This window comes from Amblyomma maculatum, chromosome 4, assembly GCF_055883805.1.
Source record: "Amblyomma maculatum isolate TAMU_Amacu chromosome 4, ASM5588380v1, whole genome shotgun sequence".
Lineage (NCBI taxonomy): Eukaryota > Metazoa > Arthropoda > Arachnida > Ixodida > Ixodidae > Amblyomma > Amblyomma maculatum.
The window spans coordinates 110,346,221-110,367,398 of record NC_139347.1 but is presented as its reverse complement, the minus strand read 5'-3'; the positions used below and the strand labels follow the sequence as shown (position 1 = coordinate 110,367,398).

General features: G+C 43.3%; 1 protein-coding gene across 1 annotated transcript in view; it reads left to right on the top strand.

Annotated features, from left to right (window-relative positions):
* Nucleotides 1–21,178, top strand: part of LOC146191940 (cell adhesion molecule Dscam1-like) — a 135,966-nt gene that overhangs the window by 64,768 nt on the left and 50,020 nt on the right. The window contains exons 7-10 of the mRNA XM_084600405.1: nt 4,215–4,332; nt 4,919–5,097; nt 11,994–12,263; nt 18,245–18,649. Coding sequence (XP_084456531.1) covers nt 4,215–4,332; nt 4,919–5,097; nt 11,994–12,263; nt 18,245–18,649 — 972 coding nt within the window. The remainder of the gene's footprint in view (nt 1–4,214; nt 4,333–4,918; nt 5,098–11,993; nt 12,264–18,244; nt 18,650–21,178) is intronic.

Below are 21,178 nucleotides of genomic sequence, written 5' to 3'. Positions count from 1 at the left end.
TAATGAGATTATCTCGAGGATCGCCACAGATAGAACACGCGTAATGACCAACCTAATGAAGAGGCCTAACATTAAGTACGTGTATCTCGAGGTTCCTACAATACCCATTTCGCATATTTTAAACTGTTGAGTTGAAAAAAAGAGACGAGAAAGTTGAGAGAGCGCCATATTATTTGTATTTAGGTAAACTATATCTGTACACACGGTGTCCCGTTACGACGACCGTATAATGCGGCCTATTTGCCAGAGTCACGAAATTACTATAAAGATTAAGGTATGACTGGAACCCATTCCTGGTTCAACCGGGGTGCAATCAGGTATATCTGGTGAATAAGCCCCCCCCCCCCCCCCCCCCCCATGGCGCACGCGCACATTTGTGCGATTGGAATACTAGATAAAATATATGATCTAAAAAACTGGCATGTATAGAGTACCCCTAGAGGCAAGCCGATTGGCAAGCCCAGGAAGTGTGAACGCCGAGGGCGTCTTCGCAAATCAAAATGCGAGTATCCGAGCACTTGCAGCAAAGGGCACGAATAAAGAAATGATTGGGAAGTGCTGATCCAGGATGGCCATAGAAAGATTTAAAATGAGTGGTGCATTCGCTTCTTCATATTTAGGAGCTACCAAGTTCGATGCTTAATGCCTCGGGCACCCACCAGTCTTACAATGCGAGGAAGATTTTCCTGGCCTGGTGCTCGTCTGTCCTGAAGTGAAATTCTCGGGGAAAAGGATCGTCGTTGAAACGTTACGCTGCTCGGTCAGTAATTCATTCTTCCATCAGACTACTCTAAATACACCTCCTTGGCCATATCTGGCGCTTTTTGACTGATGAGGTGAAGGTTTGCAAGATAATCCGCTTCACAATAGGGGGGTACCAGATCCGATCCTCGGTGCCACCATGTCCCCAGCGGTTTTCCGAGCGGTACAAGATTTCCCCCAACCTTATGCTCAGCCCTTTAAGGGGAAATGCTTGAGCAAAGGGCCTCTTAAAGAAACAAGATCCAGCGCTGTGGCAGCAAAAAGAACGAACATCAATTCCAAATTCGCTTGCGTAAACGCAGGAAGTGATGGAATGGTAATCGAAAATTTAGGGGAAATCCTAAGCGCAGAGAACAGAGGCAAGGAAAGAAATTTTGCTCTGATAGAAAGCAGCTCTAGGCCTTGAGTTTACATTGCGCAGGCAGATATTCGCCTCTGATGCCGTATTTTTGAACCCTGGGAAATTTTATTCGAACACCACTGGTGGTGTACTACTCATGCCGAGAGCGAAGGGTTTCCTGGATGGTGATTATGAAATGCCTTATGAGCTGTAATTATTTGTCTAAAACTATTAGAAGATTCTCATAAAAATAGCAGAAAATTACTGGGACGCTGAAGCTTATCTTTAAGTGTAAAGTGAGAGCGCCTTTTAATTCCGCCTTTTCATTCAGCGACTTCAAACGAAAGCTTTTACTACTCCCCTCTGTAGCTTCGCAATGTGCGCGAATTTGACCTTGAGCAGAGCAGAAACCTCGTAATGCGTATGATGTAACTGGACGCCGCCACCGAAACTGGGGTAACCGAGGTCACGTGACAGCAATGATGTCACTCCACCACAGCTACGCTTGAACCATGGCATTCGCTTTGTCTACATACTTTTACATACTTTCCGCTGCATCTTTGCCGGCGCCAACGCATCGTAACAGCTCTCGACAATTTAAAGGCAGCAGTAGCCACGTATAATCCAGGAAATATGTCTCAGGAACTGTGCGTCTCAGACGTTGCGAAGACGACAAGCCTAATCCGATTATCCAATCGACGTATCTCACTGAGAGGCGGCTGCACACAGAAAGGAAGAGAGACAGGTCGAGTGAAACGTGCCGCCGTGTTCGCTTTGGTTACTTAGGTTTGGCAGAATTAACCGATTGCCATTTTGTAAATTATTGTTCAGGTTGGGCATAGCAAAAAGGAGCGCACATTTATGCCAGACTTCTATCAATTCATCATCCGTATATTTTACTGATAGCTGGACGCTCTTTTTCACTCCGTAGATTCAAGAATAGTGATAGAAGCTATTTCACTTTTTTTTTTAGATCTTGAATGAGGGATATCTTATTTTGAATTGAATATTTATAGAATTTCAGTGCTTGGTGTAGTGATGTATTCTTTTATTATATGTAGTTGCTGCAATGTTCTTTTTTTTTGTCATTGTGTCACTGGACGATTCTAAAATTCTTTCTCCTATTTTTGTTACAATGTGCTAGGCAAACGCAATATCTCTGCAATATCCAGTCTTTACTTGCCGCCCCTGCCTCGTTCTCTCCCCCAACATTTTCCTCCCGTTTTTATCCATTGTGCCAACTGTATTTGCGATTCGTGCCATTCACTACGCATCTTCGACAGTCTTCTTGGTGAAAATATGATCATTTGTGACTGCATATTATATTTTCAGCTGTTTCTATGCAGTATCTAAAACGATGTTTGATTGTTTAACTGAAAAAGTGTGTGATCTTATTTTGGGCACCTAATTGCTTTGTATTATAAAGGAATGTTATACCATAGCCGAGCAAATCACGGGTTTAAGGGCTCTGCGAGGAAGAGCACATCTGCTTTTGCCGCACCACCAGAGGCTTATCTGCTGTCTAAATAAAATACATTGAACAAATTTCATCAAATCACGGCTAACGGGTCACGTGTACAGAGTAGCAAACGACTAAGAGGAGACACGCTTGACGCTCAACCCTAATAACGCCAGTTCTAAAGAACGTGAAGTAGAACACCGTTTTTGATATTAGGAAAGGAAGATCCATGAGATTGAGAAAGTGGAACCGACAAAATGCCTCGATTCTGATCCGAAAATAGTTCCTCTCTCTAGGAAAAAATATAGTTCTGAGCGCCTCGTACATTCGGCATTGCTGTAATGTGTGTTTGAGAAAAGAAGATTTTCGGGCCGAATTCACCGTTTTCGTGGGCACTGGTCGCAAACATTATCGATGACACCCTAGGAAGACGTTTATTGGGTCCGGCGTGACTTCGGGCGGTTTTGTCGCCTCTTCGGGATATACGTCTGCAAGTGTGCTTCCAAAAACATTTCTGCTGGGCTGGAACTCCGTCCTGTTTTTATGGGTATTGTTTGCTTGTATCATCATCTCTTTGGATGAATGCAGAATGTGAAGAGGAAAAACCTCCGTGGAATAGTGACGGTGCTGCTTTTTTTGCTCTGCCGCTGATTAAGAAAACTCACTCAAAGGGCCAAAAGCACAAGTGAGAAGCAGCGCGAATTTGAAAATATCGTCCAGACCAAAAAAAAAAAACAACAACGAACAAAACAACAAAAACAAAAACATTCTCCTGTCCCAACAGAATTTCTACGCGGTTATTGACGCTGCACCTGCTGTGGCAGCTGACGTTTTTGAAGTAAAAGTGCCATAGAGCTACACACTACAGAAAGAAAGGTACTACATAACTACAGAAAAGTTTGACACTAGGACAGAACTGCAGCATATTTTTTTTTACATTTTTACATGATTCTGTAACGTTATTGACTAGACGCACACTCTTTTACAGAATATCGTTGCCTCGTAACGTTTAAATATTGGACCGGGCGCTTCCCTCAAGAATACACTTTTTAGTAAAGGCTTGTCACAGCAGCTCAAAAATACTGTATTATTTGGGGCTATCTTCCTCTGTTTGATCGGCGGCCGCATTCGATGGAGACGGAAAGCAAGGCGCGAGTGTGCTGTCCTATGTCAGTGCACGTGCAAGAACCCCAGGGTGTCAACATTTCCGGAGCCCTCCACTATGGCGTGGTTTATAGATGTTTCGTCTTTCATAGCCCGAGTGGCTTTGGAACTTAAACCCCATAAACGAAACCAAACATTCGTCTGGTTAACTCTCTTACCAGCTGCACTCCATTCGCAAAATATCTGCACTGAGGGCTTGCAGCATGCAACTTTGCGTGGCTTTCATATCTTTATCTTTTGCATCAGCGATGTAAATTGCAAATAGATTGCAAATAGATGTTTCCCCGAATGAAAAAGGCACTTTTTTCTCTGTATACTAACTCAAAGTACAAATTGCAGACACATTTGTTCGCTAAACTGCGATTTTGTGTATTCTTTCAGTGTTCTTCCTTCCTACAACGCAGCCCGATATAAAAAAAAAAATCTGAAGGGCGTGGGTAGAGTAGCTGCTGTTTAGGTCCCGCATCAGAGTTCCTTTCTTCTCTGCAGATGCGCACGCAATGACCCAAGTAAAGGTCACCCTCAACTTTCCCGAGGTTAGGACGACAGTGGGCAGTCACGTTGACCTGCCCTTCGTGGCGCAAGGATATCCGCCACCGCATTACACGTAAGTAGAAGTTGTGGAACCCGTAGAGGATTCCGCAAGAAACTGTGTTTTATTGAGACAAGGGTTAATAAGATAGAATATATCCACAATATCAGGCAAGAATGAAGCGCATATGCAAATAACTTCTGTTGGTAGCTATTAGTCATTGCTCAATGAGTAACCAACTATAACTAGCTGCAGGACAGTTCGAAAAGAAGATAACTTTGGAGTACGATTTCAGATCTTTCGGACAAGACTGGAAAAAGCTTCGTTTGACTACCTACACTTTTTTTTCTGGAGAATGTTTTTCTTTGTTTTAGACTTCTTGGCTTTCAGAACTTTCTCTCTGTCCCATATTGCATATTAAACTGCCTTGCAAGAGCGGACGATTGTAATTGGTCGTTTAATCGAAGCCTACTGTTTCTGAACAGAGGAACATCGTGCAAGGCAGCCCTGGATGAGCAGGCGTGCGTAAACGATAAAGACTGTCATAGCTATAAATTAGGACATCTGTACAGTGGAGGACTGGTTAAGCCGATTGCGAAAAGAGTCGCACCCTGTCATGTTCGTGAGACCAATTCGGAGCCTGCCCACTTTGTCCACGCAGCTGGTACCGGGAGGACCACGCAGGCAGGCGCTTCTCGGTGTCCGAATCGGATCGCCTGCAGTCTTCGAACGGCGTGCTCAGCATTCGCGGCGTCAGTGTGAAAGACGGAGGCCGCTATGTGTGTGTCGCCAGGAACACCGTGGGCGAGCAGAAAATCGAAACTCTGCTCTCGGTCGCAGGTGGGTCGTTGCCTGCACGCATCCTTCCTATGCGCGCGTCAATAACTGGCACCTCCCTGGCAGCCACGCCCCGGGCTGGTATCGAATAGGCTTATATGCTCTCATGTCTTTTAGGGCTGAGGGCTTTCTTTTTTTCAGGAAAGAACAAGTATGCAGCCTACGCCCTTTGATCTGTTGCCGACATAAGCTTGTTGCAGGCTTGTTATGCGTCGCTGAATGACGCGCGAAATGAACTTAGCTTTAGCAACATGTTTTACTCGCAAATTTTGCATTCAGTCTTTTTTTTTTCTTTCTATTATCGACCTTGAATTATCATTGAAAATACAGTGCACTTAGGCGGGCTGATTGATTCGGCAGATAGTACCGGTTTCTTGAAATTCCGTGCTTGCATTTCTCGCAGATAGCTGTAGCCGATCGGCGGAGAAAAGCGGGGCAATATTTACTTCATTATGCCAAGTGGAAGATATGCCCAAAAGATGGAATGACACAAGGTGCTTTGTTCGCTCGTGATAGGTTTGATCAATAATGTTTTTAACTTTTTAACAACGGCCGTGAAGGAAAGAAGCCAACAGTCGGCGAGGCCAAGGAAAGCGTTGGGGATGGTACTTTATGCCTATTTTTTTTTTTAATGTTTGCTTGGACAATCACAGAAATTAGTAATGTAATCTGTTAGGGGAAAGATAAACACAAAGTAGAAGAAAAAACAACGTGCCGATGGTGGGAACCAAACCCACGACCTCCGAATAACGCGTCCGGTGCTCTTCTAACTGAGCTACATCGGCCGCTGTCCCTCCTGCTACTTGCTTGGGTATTTATGTTCTCTGTATACGAGCCTTGAGAGTGTTCACCACTGTCAAGGAGGTCGTGGGTTCGGTTCCCACCATCGGCACGTTGTTTTTTCTTCTACTTTGTGTTTATCTTTCCCCTAACAGATTACATTACTAATTTCTGTGATTGTCCAAGCAAACATTTAAAAAAAATAGGCATAAAGTACCATCCCCAACGCTTTCCTTGGCCTCGCCGACTGTTGGCTTCTTTCCTTCATGTATTATAACGAGCACCCTCATTTCCCCTTCATTTATCTGCTTATAGCTTACGGGGGTCCCGGTTCTGGCAGTCTTGAAGCCATAGGTAGCGTAAGAGGGTTCTAGCACAGCTTTCGCCCTCGCTCTTGTTCACGTTCTATGTGACGCTGGCGGTAACAAAGGACGTTCTACGTCCGCCGCTATGGCTGAGGGTGGCGCTGGTGAACACTGTCAAGGTTCGTATACAGAGAACATAAATACCCAAGCAAGTAGCAGGAGGGACAGCGGCCGATGTAGCTCAGTTGGAAGAGCACCAGACGCGTTATTCGGAGGTCGTGGGTTCGGTTCCCACCATCGGCACGTTGTTTTTTCTTCTACTTTGTGTTTATCTTTCCCCTAACAGATTACATTACTAATTTCTGTGATTGTCCAAGCAAACATTAAAAAATAATAGGCATAAAGTACCATCCCCAACGCTTTCCTTGGCATCGCCGACTGTTGGCTTCTTTCCTTCATGTATTATAACGAGCACCCTCATTTCCCCTTAACAACGGCCGTGGTCGTATCATATAAATGTTTCTACCTTTAAAATTAGTCACCCATTTAGATGTGTAACGTGACAGTGAATAGAGCTCGTTTTGTCGAAAAGACATGGCGATAGCGGTACCTGCAATAAAGTTTGCAAAATTCCAAACATGTAGCAAGAAACGTGTCAAAAAAAAAAAAAAAAAACGCGCGAGAGTTTCTATCAACATGTGACACGACCATTCATTTTGGAGCATTCAAGTTAGTCCCCTATCCTAGTGCTGCTTAAGTTAGAGGTTAGTTTGCTATAGGGACTGAAATAGACAACTTAGCACCTCCAAATGTAATAAGGTAATTGTAGGAGTAGGGTTATGGCGAGAAGTGTGAGATACTGCGTCTTCCTTTCCCCGAAAACAAAATTATACCAAAAAAATTAGCAGGGTTGCAACTAACGTTAAACCGAGTTAGACGTGCGAAAGCATGGTATAATTCGCTGTAGCTGTTGGTCGATAGTGTCTTTTTTTTTTTTTTTTAATGTGAAAGCATTACTTCGCTATATTCACAGATTTCTGTCCGCTAACTGCGTCCACAGACGATGTCCGCAAAATCGTGTCCGCAGCAGTTAAGAGTAAGTGAGAAGTAGTAGAGGCTAATGAGTTTTGTCAATTGATATAGGGTGCCGTAATGTTGTGTCCGAAAAAATATTTAGGCCAATAAGTTAATTATGTAAATACTTACAGGCAAACATTTAAACGTTGTTCGCAGCAGTTGTGAGTAATTGGGAAGCGGTAGAGGTTAATGATCGGTGTCTATAGATAGAAGTTCACGTAATGTTGTGCCCAAAAAGTAATTATGCTTTTAAGTTACCAAGGTAAATATTAAGAGGCAAAAATGTGAAAGTAAAGGCGAAAATGGTCTCATTAGCCAATGACTTGGTGCCACATTTGCATATATCAAATACCAAAATAGTTAATTAAATCAGTCAATGGTAGAAATAGTAGATGGACACGGCTCACTCGGCATCCTGGCGTGGTCTGACTTGCCGTAGCAATTGCACGCTCCACCTGCGCAGGCAAACATGGCGTGCAGCAAGTTTTTGTTTTATTTATTTTTCTCGTTATCTTTAGTTTTATTTTATTATTTTATTCAACTATTATCAAATATTATTTTATTAGTATTTATTATTAATCAACAACATCACTATTTATCATTCTTACACAGCGTTATAATATTTTCATTAATAATTCTTTGACAGGGAAGGAAAGGAGCAGTATGTATCGCGCAAATCCTGAAGGCCCGGTTAGACTTCGTTAAATAGTGTATTTTCACTAGGAGGAGGAGGATAAAAGTAGGGCGGAAGGCAAGGATGTTAACCAGAAAGAATGAATTCCGGTTGGCTACCCTGCACCGAGGAAGGAGAATGAGGGATTAAAGGGGAGGGAAGAAGAGGAGAGTTGTGTGAAAGTCAGAGTCGGTCAATAAGGCAGTCTCTCTTAAAAATTGAAGTGCCTTGTAGGCTTTGAGCGCAGATTACTTTTGTGGCCATGGTTCTAAGATCTTCCCTTTCGGTAAAGGGTGAGCGTCCAGACGATCCAATGCAGTACGCAGCGTATGTCGTTCAGTTGCAAAAATAGGACAATCACAAAGGAGGTGCTCAATCGGAGGTGGTGTTTCAATCTCTATCGCACCGACTGTTAAGGAAAGTTCGAGGATTCCAGTGATTTTTTATGCTGCTAATATATAGAAACAGGCATAGGTGGCTAAAATATAATGGTCGAAGAAATACGGAATATTTATAAACTCTTGGGAACCTTTTTCTAGCACACCTGAAAAAGTGTCAAGGCAGGTCCTGTTTCATGTAAACTACTACTGATTAATTTTAAATTGCTCTTTTTTTGTCCTTTGAATCAGAGTTCATTCTTTTAATTCGCGGCTGTCCCAGTAAATTTGGTTTGTATCATTAGTTCCAGTTAATCATCACCGACATCAGTCTATATATATCGAATGTCGGACAAAGGCATCTCTCAGTTCTCCAATAATTCCGTACAATCAAATAATCTTGTATTATGCCAGCTGCACCCACATTACTTCCTCAACCTTATTAACATTATCTGGCAATCTAGCTTCCTTCCACGCTCTCCCCCGCCCCTACTCCCTTCTGCGCTTATTCAATACACCGACATGAAAATCCTAACTGCTTTTGTCGTGCGTAATTCGCTTATACGCATATACAGATTTGAGAAAAACATTAAGTGCACAATAATGAAAATACTTACATGCATCATAGTTACTGCAACCTTTTCGTGTCTTCCATCGCTCTGAGCAGAAAAAGACATTGCCACGAGTGTCCAGGAAGGACTACATAAGGAAACGCCGGGTCTTATCTATATTGCTGGGAAGAAGTGAGCGCGGCTCTGGACACCCCGTTGCAAACGCGGTTAGTGTCTTAAACGATGTTCCTAATGGATTTTCGATGTTCCGCGGTGGTCGTCCTTAGGGATAGAGACTGTTGGTTTTATTTACATTTTCTTACTATAGGAAACAGGTAGACTACAGAGAAGTGCGAAGTCTTCATACTGATAGTGTCATGAAAGTTGGTATGAAGCCTATTTGTCATAGGCCTACTTCCTTGACGTTTCGAAGTATCAGAGCACTTAACTTCATGGTGTTTTCGATGTGACGGAAACCAAATATTTATTTGCGTTTATCTTTTTTATTTGCAGTCAAAAATATCGCGGCTGATGCAATTTCGTACGTTTAAATAAAAAAAACAAAACTCTATGACATTAAAGGGGTGCGATCTTACGGTAAACATTGTAGGATACAAGAAACTTCGAGGACGTTATTTCTGAAAGAAAACTGCTAAGTCGACCTAACTGAGCTGTATCGTCGTAACAAAACAAACACACAGTTAAAACAGAAACGTGTTACAAACTTCCAAATATGTGTGAAAAGAACAAAGAAAAAAAGCCATCGTTTCTGAATAAGATCCAAGTATTTTATGCACTGGAGTTTTTGTTCTGCCTGCGCAGTCACCTGCTTTCAATATTCTTTCTAGCATATTGCAGTTTCTATTATACTTTTGGTACCTTTCAGCCTCATCAATGCGTTATTATCCTCCAATTTATGTGTACTGATTTAAATGATGTTGTAGAGATCGCCAGGCAGGGGCGACCGCGGCCCCGTTTATTTGAGAAGCTGAAGAGGTGACGACGGCAGCGTCCGGCCGAGAAGGTCGCGAGCGTTCCTAAGCTCTCGTGCCGGCGCTGCTTCCTTCTCTTCGGCACGTGCCAGACGCATGCCATGCGAGTTGTTACAATGTATATATAATCCTGGCTTCATTTCTATCAATTCAAAATCACACGCACAAAATCATTTTTCAGTAAGAAGTTTTAGGGCTCCTTCTGTGGTAAAACATCTCTGTACAAAATAATTTTGAATGTTACCAAACAAGCACTTAGAAGTATCCTGTAAATACTGATCAGTTATGCCCCCCATGGTTGTAGCAATATGTTGCCCGTAGGGCTTATGAATTAAAATCCCAAAAGGTCTCAGCTTATAAATGACACCACAGTGGATGGTTCCGGAAAGTTAGACCACCTGGGGAACTTTAAATAGCAGTGACATCACACATTAGATTTTTCTTTTTGCCATTTGAACAGTGGTAGCCACTGCCAGGAATTGATACCGAGTACTTGGGTTCATGAAGAAGGCAACTAAATACAAAGAAGATTAAGCATCTTCGTGCCACTAGTCGGATTCGAACTCATGTAACGCAATTTCGCACCGCTTCACCGATTCGTCTTTTGTGGGCATGGTGGACGCGGCTTGGCCATAAATGCAACCTTAACTCTGATCTGCATTCTGCTGGTTAGTCCTTAATGTAGTTTTATTTAGAGTGATTGCCATGAGATTATTGTCGGGCCGTTGACCTGGAATTGTCTTGACCTTGAGACAAAAGTCGACTTGTCGAAACATTGGCCTGGCTTGCAAACTGAGCCTCCCTCTTAACTATTGTTCAGTGCTGTTTAATACTGTGTAGCCATTTTCTTTCTGTCATTCTATCATAGATATTCTTGTATGCAAATTGCTTCTAATCTAAGACATTAAAATGAACCAAATACCACGCAGAAATAAATGTTTGAATAGTTACTGGTGGCTCAAAATCTTAGCCGCAACGGCATCTCAGAAATAAAATTCTAACTACCTAAATTCAAAATACTTATACGTAAATTTAAACAGAAGTTCACCCAAATTAAGAAAATGTTGCCTGAACCTTTTTCGGTTCAAGACGATCAGGTTCAAGCTACTATAAAATCTATAGCTGTTCCTTTCTGGACTAAGAAATTAACTGATCTGGAAGACAGAAATAGGCATTCAAACATAATTATTTTTCGAGTTGCTGAATGCCCAGGGAAAACAGAAAGAGCTCACAAGGAAAAAAGAAAAAAAGTCTCAGTGGGGTAATGAGATATAAACTGCAGATATAGTGAGAATCTGTCAGCGGCATTCATAGGCGTGGCTGACATGGTAATAAACGCCCGTTCATCATATACCGGAAAGTTCCTAACGAGAGCAAGCTAATAGTTAAAAACTGCAGCAAGCTCAAAGGATATGGCATGTCTGTTCAAAATGACTATTCGCAAGCAACGCTGAATAAACGGAATCATCATCCCAGCTCTTCGGAGCTTCTGGAGTCCTCCACTACGCTCCCACAGTCTGAGTTTCATTTGGGACGTAAGACGGCATAGACAAAACCATTTATTAACCGCTCACAATGCAGGCAACGGTTTCACAGCATTAACGTTTTGGCTGCAGGCTCATTTTCACAATAATGTAAAATATGTTTCTCGCTTTGGTATATCTATTCATTTCATTTTCAAGAGTGGTGGCTGGCCCAGAGCCTATGGAACTTGGTACCTAGGGTCATTTGCCCTTTTGTGCGGAGGCTCCTTTCCACCCGTATTTTGCTATCTGTTGTGCATATTATCATCGCATCCACCGCAGTGGCATACCATGGCTGATACGGCACGCGTGTTTCTTTCTTCCTTTCTTTACTTCTTTCTATCTTTCTTTTCCTTTCTTTCTTTCTTTCTTTCTTCCTTTCTTTCTTTCTTTCTTTCTTTCTTTCTTTCTTTCTTTCTTTCTTTCTTTCTTTCTTTCTTTCTTCTTTCTTTCTTTGTTGCTTGCCTTCTTTCTTTTTTAATTTAATTCCCTTTTTCTTCCTTTCTCGCTTTCTTTTTTCGCCTATCACTTTCTATTTTTCTCTGAGCCGCTAGAGAGCCAGTTGGCAGGCCAGTAAGCATTTTTTCCTTACATTTCCAACCAAAATTTTCACATTTACAGTGCCCCTGAGTGCCCAATTGGATCCCAAGCTGCAGACCGTGGCCATCGGCATGCCGGCCGAGTTCAACTGCAGTGTAGAAGGGCAGCCCGTGCACCGCATCACGTGGCGCAAGGACGGAGTCCAGCTGCTTCCGGATGGCCGCATACAGTTGGTGGCTGAGGACAGGCTCCGCATCCAGACCGTGCGCCGGGAGGATGCCGGAATGTATCAGTGCTTCGCCACAAACGACCGCGACTCGTGTCAAGCCTCTGCCAGACTTCGACTGGATGGTGAGCAGCAAGTGTAGCCAGCCTGTAAGGGAAAATTATCCAGGAGCTTGTCACTAAGTGGTTCCTGACATTTGTGGTGTCGCTTTGGCAAGTTAAATACCATGTGCCACAACATAAACCCTTTGTGTGTTTCTATGCGGTAATGATCATTTTTTCTACTCACCACGTCCCCGAATAGCCTAGCCTCTTTATAGACTAATGAAGGCAAATATAAGATGATCATTAGGCAATTCAAAATTTTATCTGTCAGAGTAAAGGAATTTCCTGATATAAGGCACTCTCTTGAGCGCTGATTTTGCAAAAAAGTAAGCTTCCCAGATTTCGTAATGTTCAAAATTTGATTATGGGTATGACATGTCGCCTGAAGTGTAACAAATAATGAACACACCTCCCACTCGCCGAAGGCTTTACTATTTAATTTCTACCTCATTGCCGTGACTGATTGGTTACGTGTAAAACAGTAACAGTTAGGTGACTTCTGTCAAGTAATTTGAAGTAGTTATTTTTATCCACATTTCTTTCGCCACAGAAAAGCAATGAAGTTTTTTTACTGGAACTGGACGCCAAAGGTTAACTGACTGCGAGATAAATAAATAAGTTAAATTGGTTCACAGGAAGGGAAAGGCGCAATAACTGTCACACTTGCTCTGTGGACACCCGAACCGCGCCGTAGGGGAAGGGAGGAAGGTGGGAATGAAAGTGGAAAGAGAGAAAGAGGAGCCGTAGTGGAGGGCTACGGAGTAATTTCGACCACCTGGGGATCTTTAACGTGCGCTGACATCGCACAGCACACGACGCCTCTTCGTTTCGCCTCCATCGAAACGCAGCCGCCGCGGTCGGGTTCGAACCCGGGAACTCCGGCACAGTAGTCGGGCGTCTTACCACTGCACCACCCCGGCGGGGCAAAGCGAGATTTCCAATTCGCGCATTTTTATGTTTGTCATACACGCATGGCAAAATAGAGTGAGTAAAGCGCCGAGCTAAGCAATTTGTGAACGTTATTACGGAATAGGGCATAAACCAAAATATTTTAAGAGATCAGCCATGCAGCCTTCGCGTAATATTACCTCAGAAACATGATAAAGAATAGTTCAATAATTTGATCACTTATAACCTAAGGTGTTTGCTGGCAGCATTGGTTATTTTACAATACTGCTTGTTCTACACTGGGCTATATACCCCCCCCCCCCCCCCCCCCCCCCCCCCCCAATATACCTCCGCCGTGGGGCTTAGTGATTACGGAGCTCGATTGGGGCCACTTTCCAACGCAAGCGAAATGCAAGCGGCCCGTGTACTGTTAGATATCAGTGAACAGTGAAGAACCACGGGTAGCCGAACTTTCAAGATCCCTCCGCTGCGACATCGTTTATAGCGCAGATTTTTTTTTTTTATCCACGCACGCAGGTTGCTAGCGCACTCCTGGTGATAATGATGATGATTTATTGACTATTTCCTTTGTAATGAGTGGGAACCGTTTTGCTGCCCCAACCGTAAGAAAAAAAGAATTAAACAGCACTGCAGAATCTACATTGGAGTAATGCGAAAGCCCGGATTCCGCTATTAGTTGCTTCTGGCTGCTTCTAGAAGCTTAATTCACTTCTTGTTTGCCCATTTCAGTCTTTGGTACTTTCAAATTGCGCGTCAATCTCTTCATATGCTCTTTTTGCGGCTCTACTTTCGGTTGCGTGACGTCACATCCTCGACGTAATATCCACTACCGCACCCAAATTTCTCTCTTTCCGCTTTCACTCCCACCTTCCTCCCTTCCCTTACGGCGCGGGTCAGGTGTCCACAGAACAAGTGTAGCAGAAACTGCACCTTTCCTTTCCTGTCAACCAGGTATTCTAATTAATTACCTAATGAACATATTGGCCTAATTATTTTTTGTAGCAACGTTACATCAGACTCTATCGATTGACACCACTCATTAACCTCTACCACTTCTCAATTATCCGCCACTGCTGCAGACACAATTTTGCGGATGCGGTCTGCGGACAGAAATCTGTGAACATAGCAAAGTAACGCTCTCGCGTTGAAAGAAAAACAATCTTGACACCAGGCGCCATCTATCGGGCGCGCAGCCAGAGGATTGCGCTGCAGGTCGCGCCGGCGCCTCGCGTATAATACATTTTCGTGAGCAAGCGTTCTTCAATTATGTCGCTAACGAGCTCTACCAGCGTAGGCGCTGGCTCTACCATCTATGCATATACATTGGGGCTGTGCATCGTGTTCTCTTCTCCAGAGAGTACTGTAGCAATTTGGAGCGGACTGTTGACTCGTTTATGCGATATCACCGTTTATTAGCAGTAATGCGCTGGAGAATCCTCTCGCCCCCGACAAAAATGCCTTTCTCGCTTGGGAATAAAATATCACATAATCCTAAAACGCTGAAGAAGTCGGCACGACACCTACTTTTTCAACAACCCATTCTATCAGAGGGATTCCGGATACAAGGTCCGGAAAAAATTCTTCGCTGAGTAGGAGTGTCATCATCTGAAAAATGATGTCTCCCTGCTTTCTTTTCCCGTAACCTAATAAGCCTGTCGCCCTGGGTTGAACCAAGCGGAACTATTTGCGTCGAAGACAGGGACAAAATGGACAAAAACATTATTCGTCAACCTTAAGGATCTAGCATCAAGCCCTGAAGACGGAAAAAGCGAGTTCGATTTGACGGACGTCACAGGGCACCACGGTTGGTTGCACTTTTACCATTAGCCCATGGATTTGAGGAAGAGGACGGAACTGAGACGACTCCTCCCTTCGAGAATGTTAGAAATAACGGCACCCTTGGTTCGAGCGGTAGAGACAGGAACGAAGCTCTATCCTTTTTTCCGTTGCTTACGAACCCGGCAGCCAGGCGTGGCGACTTTTATCTGCTTGTTTTCTTCTCTTGTAGCCCTCTTGCTTCTTGTTTCTTTTACTTTTTCTTTCTCTTCTCGACTCTTGCGTGCTCATTATTTCTTTCCTCAAGGCTAAGCATCGGAAGATAAGAGCTCAAACTGGCTACGCAGGTCGCTACATATGACGTTGTCAAATTATTTATACTTGTGTTCAATATTTTTCCATATTACGACAAAATTCTCACTGGGGCCACGATCACGGGGAGTACTGGACCGTAAAGTAGTAGAATGTGCCTCAGTGGGCGAGTCACGCAGATATAATTCAAGACAAAAAAAAGTTCTCATCAAAATTTAATGAAGCGATTAAGAACTCACTTCGGTGAACAGAAAGGAAGTTACAATGGCTCATCTTTTGTGACTACCTTATTGGCGTTCATTAAAAATGTAGCTGTGCCGAAGGCACAGCTTGCCTCATGAACAAAGACCTGAGTCTAAAATATTGAATTAGCGAAATACATAGACACACAAGAAAAGATGTACACGGGACAGTGCAGTCCAGTACACTTATTTTTTATGTTTGTGTGCCCTTCGCTTGTTCAGTGTGTTAGATTCCCACCAACTACCCCAAATGGTCGCCGTGTTAAAGGACATAAGACTGTTTTTTTTTTTTTTTCACGTGCATTTGTCATTAAAAATCATGAAGTACAATATCTAACAGCTCAGATTTGCGAAAGTATCCTAAGTTTGACATCACATTAACTGTCTATTATGGAAGCTTTAGCCTTGCTCTCACTTCTGGCTCCATGTCCTACTTTTCGGGAAACAAAAACGTGGCTTTATCTCCTTAAATCGTTGTGCTTCCTTCATTAAGATTTATTTATTCATGCTTTCTTTCGTATCAACTTCCTGAACTTAGACTTATATTCGGTCCTTTCATCGCAATTGTTTAGTGAACTGAAAGAATGATTCCAGAGGCGTTCATCTGAAGCAAATGTTTCTGTATCGGACTGCAATGTGCAATGTCAAACAGTACTGGCCCCCACTGTAATATACACTGTTTTATCGCTAAGAAATATAAAAATAATAAAGCGAAATGTACACGTAATTTCCTTTTAAATTTATTTATTTGTTGCTTGTATGCCGAAGGCATGTGCAATTAAAGCCATACTTTAGTGCTAGTTCGTAAATCACTTTAGAATAGGAACCTGCACCAGAACTCGGGACCCGCTACATGATAAGAGGATCTTCCATTTTTATATGCATAGGGCTTCTTTTTAGACACGATCTTTGGAACGAGTCGCTCGCACAATATCGGCTGGAAATGATGCAAGCCGTCTCTTTAAATTCATTTCAACCAGTTAGCAAAAACAGTTGCCCTCCCTTCGATTTGTGTAGGGTTACAAAGGCGACGTTCAGTAATGATCAGTAATGACATGCTAGCGTATACTGACTCTCTATCGGTAGGACTTTAACCACTGGTTAGGACACTACTGTAGCGATTTCTGCTATTACTAGCACGATCCGTATCTAGGATGAGCCGCAGCATCGCCTGTAACTGTGGAGGTGAAAAAAACAAAAAAAAAAAACAAGCAATATCTTTCAGTCAAAGCTCAAAGCTCTTTTTTGTGAAGTGCACAAACTGCCATCATCATCAATAGCGAGGCTGGAGACGCTAATGCAGTGACGTCCACGTGACAGCTTGACCTCAAAGCATGATCCCACGCCTACGCTTCCATGGATGTTGCTTTGCCGTTGTTATTGTCCCTATACTGCTCTGGCGGCACGCGTGGCTAGAGACGGCGAGAAAGGGGGGGGGGGGGGAGCGGGTGCTGCCTGCGGCACCAATTTTTAGCGTCCTCCGTTGCTGCTCTGAGTTCGAGTATAGTGTGTGTGTGTGTGGGGGGGGGTGCAAGGAGGGGGGGTGGGGTACAGCGTTTCACTAGAGGACTAAAACGAAGGTTCGCTTCGTTCGGCGTACAGGGGGTGGGGGGTGGGGGGGGGGGGGGTGTTGAATCTTCATAATGTCACCTCAAATTATTATTATGTGTTTTTATTGTATGGTTTGAATTCTTAACCATTCTTCTGTCCCGTTTGCAACACACAGGTACTGCCACCGGACGTTATATACAAATACCTCTGAGACATAACGTTCGCCACCAACACACACAGCGGTACTTAATGTAACATAATAAAAGACGTCAAGCTTTTTTCTGCATCGGGCTTACGTGGTCTCACCATTAAAATTTGTCATTTTCCGGGCCGTTAAGAACATTCGTACTGTAAACTCCATGCTAAGGCACTTATGAACATAAAATTTAATATAACACACCATGCAGTCACTTTCGGAACAGTGTTGAGTTTGATATTGTTCAAGTTACCATTAATATATCGCCTTTCGATGCTGGAGCCGGAAAGGTTACCATAATAGATTAACTCATCCGCTGCACGTCGCTGAGGCCCTGTCGCACTCAAAATAGTCCCTGGGGATTCGGTTTTGCATTCTGGAGACCAACCTTTCTGTGTGAGGGTAAGATCTACGTGTCAATCGTTCTTGATATCACCTGGCTAGTCCATTGTTCTTATCTGAAATGTGCGAAGATATTAAGTCCTTTCAACGAGTAATATCCGCCAGATTTAGCGTCGGCGAATGTATACTTTACAAATTAAACGTGTATTTCATGCGGCGAAATTCTTTCAGTACAACCAATGTGGTACCTCCTATAAATTGTTTAGTTTTTCTGGCGCAGAGAAAGAAGCTCCATAAAATCGGTTCCTCGAAACACCTACAGCTGGACGAGTTTCTAATGTGCCTCATTGCACCACTACCACAGATTCTAGCCTTTGTCCTGCGAAAGAACAGATTTCATGGTTTTTGTATCAGTGTGATGATGATGGTGACCGTTCTGGATTTCTGAGGGGCTCTTTTCGCGCTTAAATCTGGTGAAATGCTTAAGGATCGACTTAAGCGCGAAATCATTGGCCACTTAACTCCCAACATGCCCCTATCCAGCACACTGCTGCCTGCGTTACAAATAAGAAGTTGAATTTTCAAATACACGTAATATACCACAATAGGAAGATCTACGTTTTGAATATTACTGAAACTGAAGTCGTAACATCTATCGTCTGTTGATTACCCAGATATATCTCCGAAGCTGGTGGAGACCTTCCAGCCGCTGTCAGTGAAGAAGGGAGACCCGGTGTCGCTTCTGTGCCGAGTGCGTGGTAGCCCAGCGCCCGAGGTGAGCTGGGCTATCGACGGCGACTTCCTCTACCCTTCGCACCGGCTCAAGATCAGCGCCAACAGAAGCTCCTCTGTAGTCGAGTCTGTGCTTAACATCTCCGAGGCGCGTGTCGAAGACAGCGGCGAGTACAGCTGTGTGGCTCGCAACGACATCGCGACTGAGTCGCACTCGGCGAGGCTCGACGTGCAGGGATCGCCCTTCGTCCGACCCATGCGCAATGTCACAGTCGTATCCGGCACTCAGCTAACGCTAAGGTGCCCATACGGTGGTCATCCCATCGATTCTCTCGCCTGGCAGAGAGGTAAGCGAATTCTTGTTCCTACTACGTTCCCGCAGCCTTGCAGGAGACGCGCATGTCAGATCAGTATAGGGAAAGGCACAAACTGTCTCATATCATGTCTACGCATTTTCATAGAATTTATAGGAGAATAAAGAAGACCCAACAGATATAGAGAGCCAACTGAGATTGCTGTGTGCTGCCACATCCATAGAACTTCTAATATCCAGTGCAATTTCCGACATTCCCAAGCGACTTCTGAAGTTCCCCGCTATACCACCGGAAATTTTCGGTGATAGCGAAGTTTTGTGTCCGTAGCCCTCGATAGGTTCAGACCACCACATTGCCAGTGGTTCTTTTTACTGGCGGTGCGTCACTAACCTACGACTTTTCCACTTAATTGGCATCTGTAATTTAGACCCATAGGTATTTACACATTCCTTCCTTTCGATGAGAAATGGACAATCGGCTTGCGCCTCTCGAAGCATAACAGGTATAAGAGGCAAGATTAATACAGTAGGCTTCCAAGTTTGCAAACTTTTGGCTGAGGCAAAACTATGTGCTTTAATGATCTTTCTTCTCCTCTTTTAGTGTTGGTTAGGCTAGCCTACAAAGAAGTTCAATGACACATTGCGTAAAATGGTGGAGAAAAGCTTGTCGACTTATAAATGCGGAAACCTCTTTTGGGCAACCTCGGTACCCAGTAGTCGGCTATTCTTGCGGGTAAAGCAAGCATGTTTCCTGAGGCTGCTGGTGGATTATTTAACTATTATGGCTGAATGCAAATCAATCTGATTTCCGCGAATGCTTATCGCGGAAACTTTTGTCCGCTGTTTTACTACCTTAACGTAAATACCAAAATCATAAAAACGAAACAACACATTTTGTTGCAATTTGAGCTATGATGCATTGCGTACTGATGATATGCGGATCAGTGTTCGCCACCTTTAGTTTATCACCAGGGTGCTAAAATTCAAGAACAATTAAGCCTCCATAAGTGCGGAATTCTCTCCTGGGTATACAGTGGTGCACCCGCTGTTACTTTGGCAACACCTATTCTGTTCAGACATTCCATACCATGCAGTGGTGACACTTATGTTGCGTTGTTATGACGTCACGCTCTACAGCCATGACTATGGCTCACCTTGACTATGACTGCCTAATTGTGGCTGATTAAGCCTATGACTAACCATGAATATGACCGTGACAAAGTCAATGACTAACCATGACTATGTTAACCATGGATGATTAAATATGACAATGGCTGGTTATAGTTATGGTTAGCCATATTTAGTCATAGTTATAATTGTATTCATAGTTACTCATGTGTAAGGATAGACATCTTCGTAGTCATGGTTTGCCAGTCATAGTCAGAATCACAGTCATAGTCATCGGTGATAGTATTTATAGTTATAGTAAGTGATATTCATAGTCAGGATCGGTCAGTCATGGAAAGTGATAGCCATAGTCACAGTCGGGTTTAGTCAATCATAGTCATAGTCACAAAATAATAATGGCCAAGCATGATTGAGTATATCTAGCCATGACTATGACAAATTATGATTTTACATGTGAATTTGGTGCTAATATTACGAATTACAATGACATTAACCCGATACGGAACATTTATTCGTTATATGAAGTATTACATTGTATAAGCGCGTACATCTCAATGAGATAGATCATTTGACACCATTAGTAACACTAAGGAACAAGCAGTTCGGCCACAATGGCCGCCCGAAAATTCGCCATATTCATGGTTTCGAGACAGAAACGTCGACAGGCCTACTCTCACAAATGCTTTAAACTCTCTTTCAATTAGCAGTTTTTTGACACTCACTTGAATATTCTGCGTCAAACGGGAGAGCCCCTAGCTTTATTAAAATTGAGGTTTGTCCTTAGAGCTGTCCCGCTTTGATGGCCAATATACTGGTACATATATAAGGACAAAAAGGGATGTCTTTCAGTCGAAGTACTGTGCGCTCACTTTTGCTACGCACCTTAGTATGATCACGTGACATCTATTTTATTGCTTTTTCGCTCAGTTTGACATTAATATCCGACCAACGTGACCTTGGAAACTGAACTTGATATTAGTGAACGCTCTTAAAAAAGGCAGACTACGTTATTGCGGTGTCCGTTGCTATGGAAACAGGCATGCACAACGGCACAAAGCGCTATAGTGTTGAGCTGTGTCATAGCTACCGGGCATGCGCTGTCTCTGCGCAAGCATTTCGTGCCTCCGCGGCTCCGTGCCTAACGCGACACGCTTAAACTAAAGCAACTAGCAACAAAGAATAAACGTATGCGGTGATCAATGGCACGTTAACAAACCAACTTTAGCGTCAGATCGACCCATCGAACACCTATGAAATTTTTAACATCTTGAAAGCCATATTTATTCAGCGCGGTTCTAAAGCAGAACACTTCTAGCAATTGATTGTTAATTTGGCTACGTACGCCCATAGATACAAATAAAGAATTTTCCTCCAGCGTGGTAAAAAAAGCTCTCTCAACAGCTGTAGCTAAATGCTTGTTCATAATTCACACTAG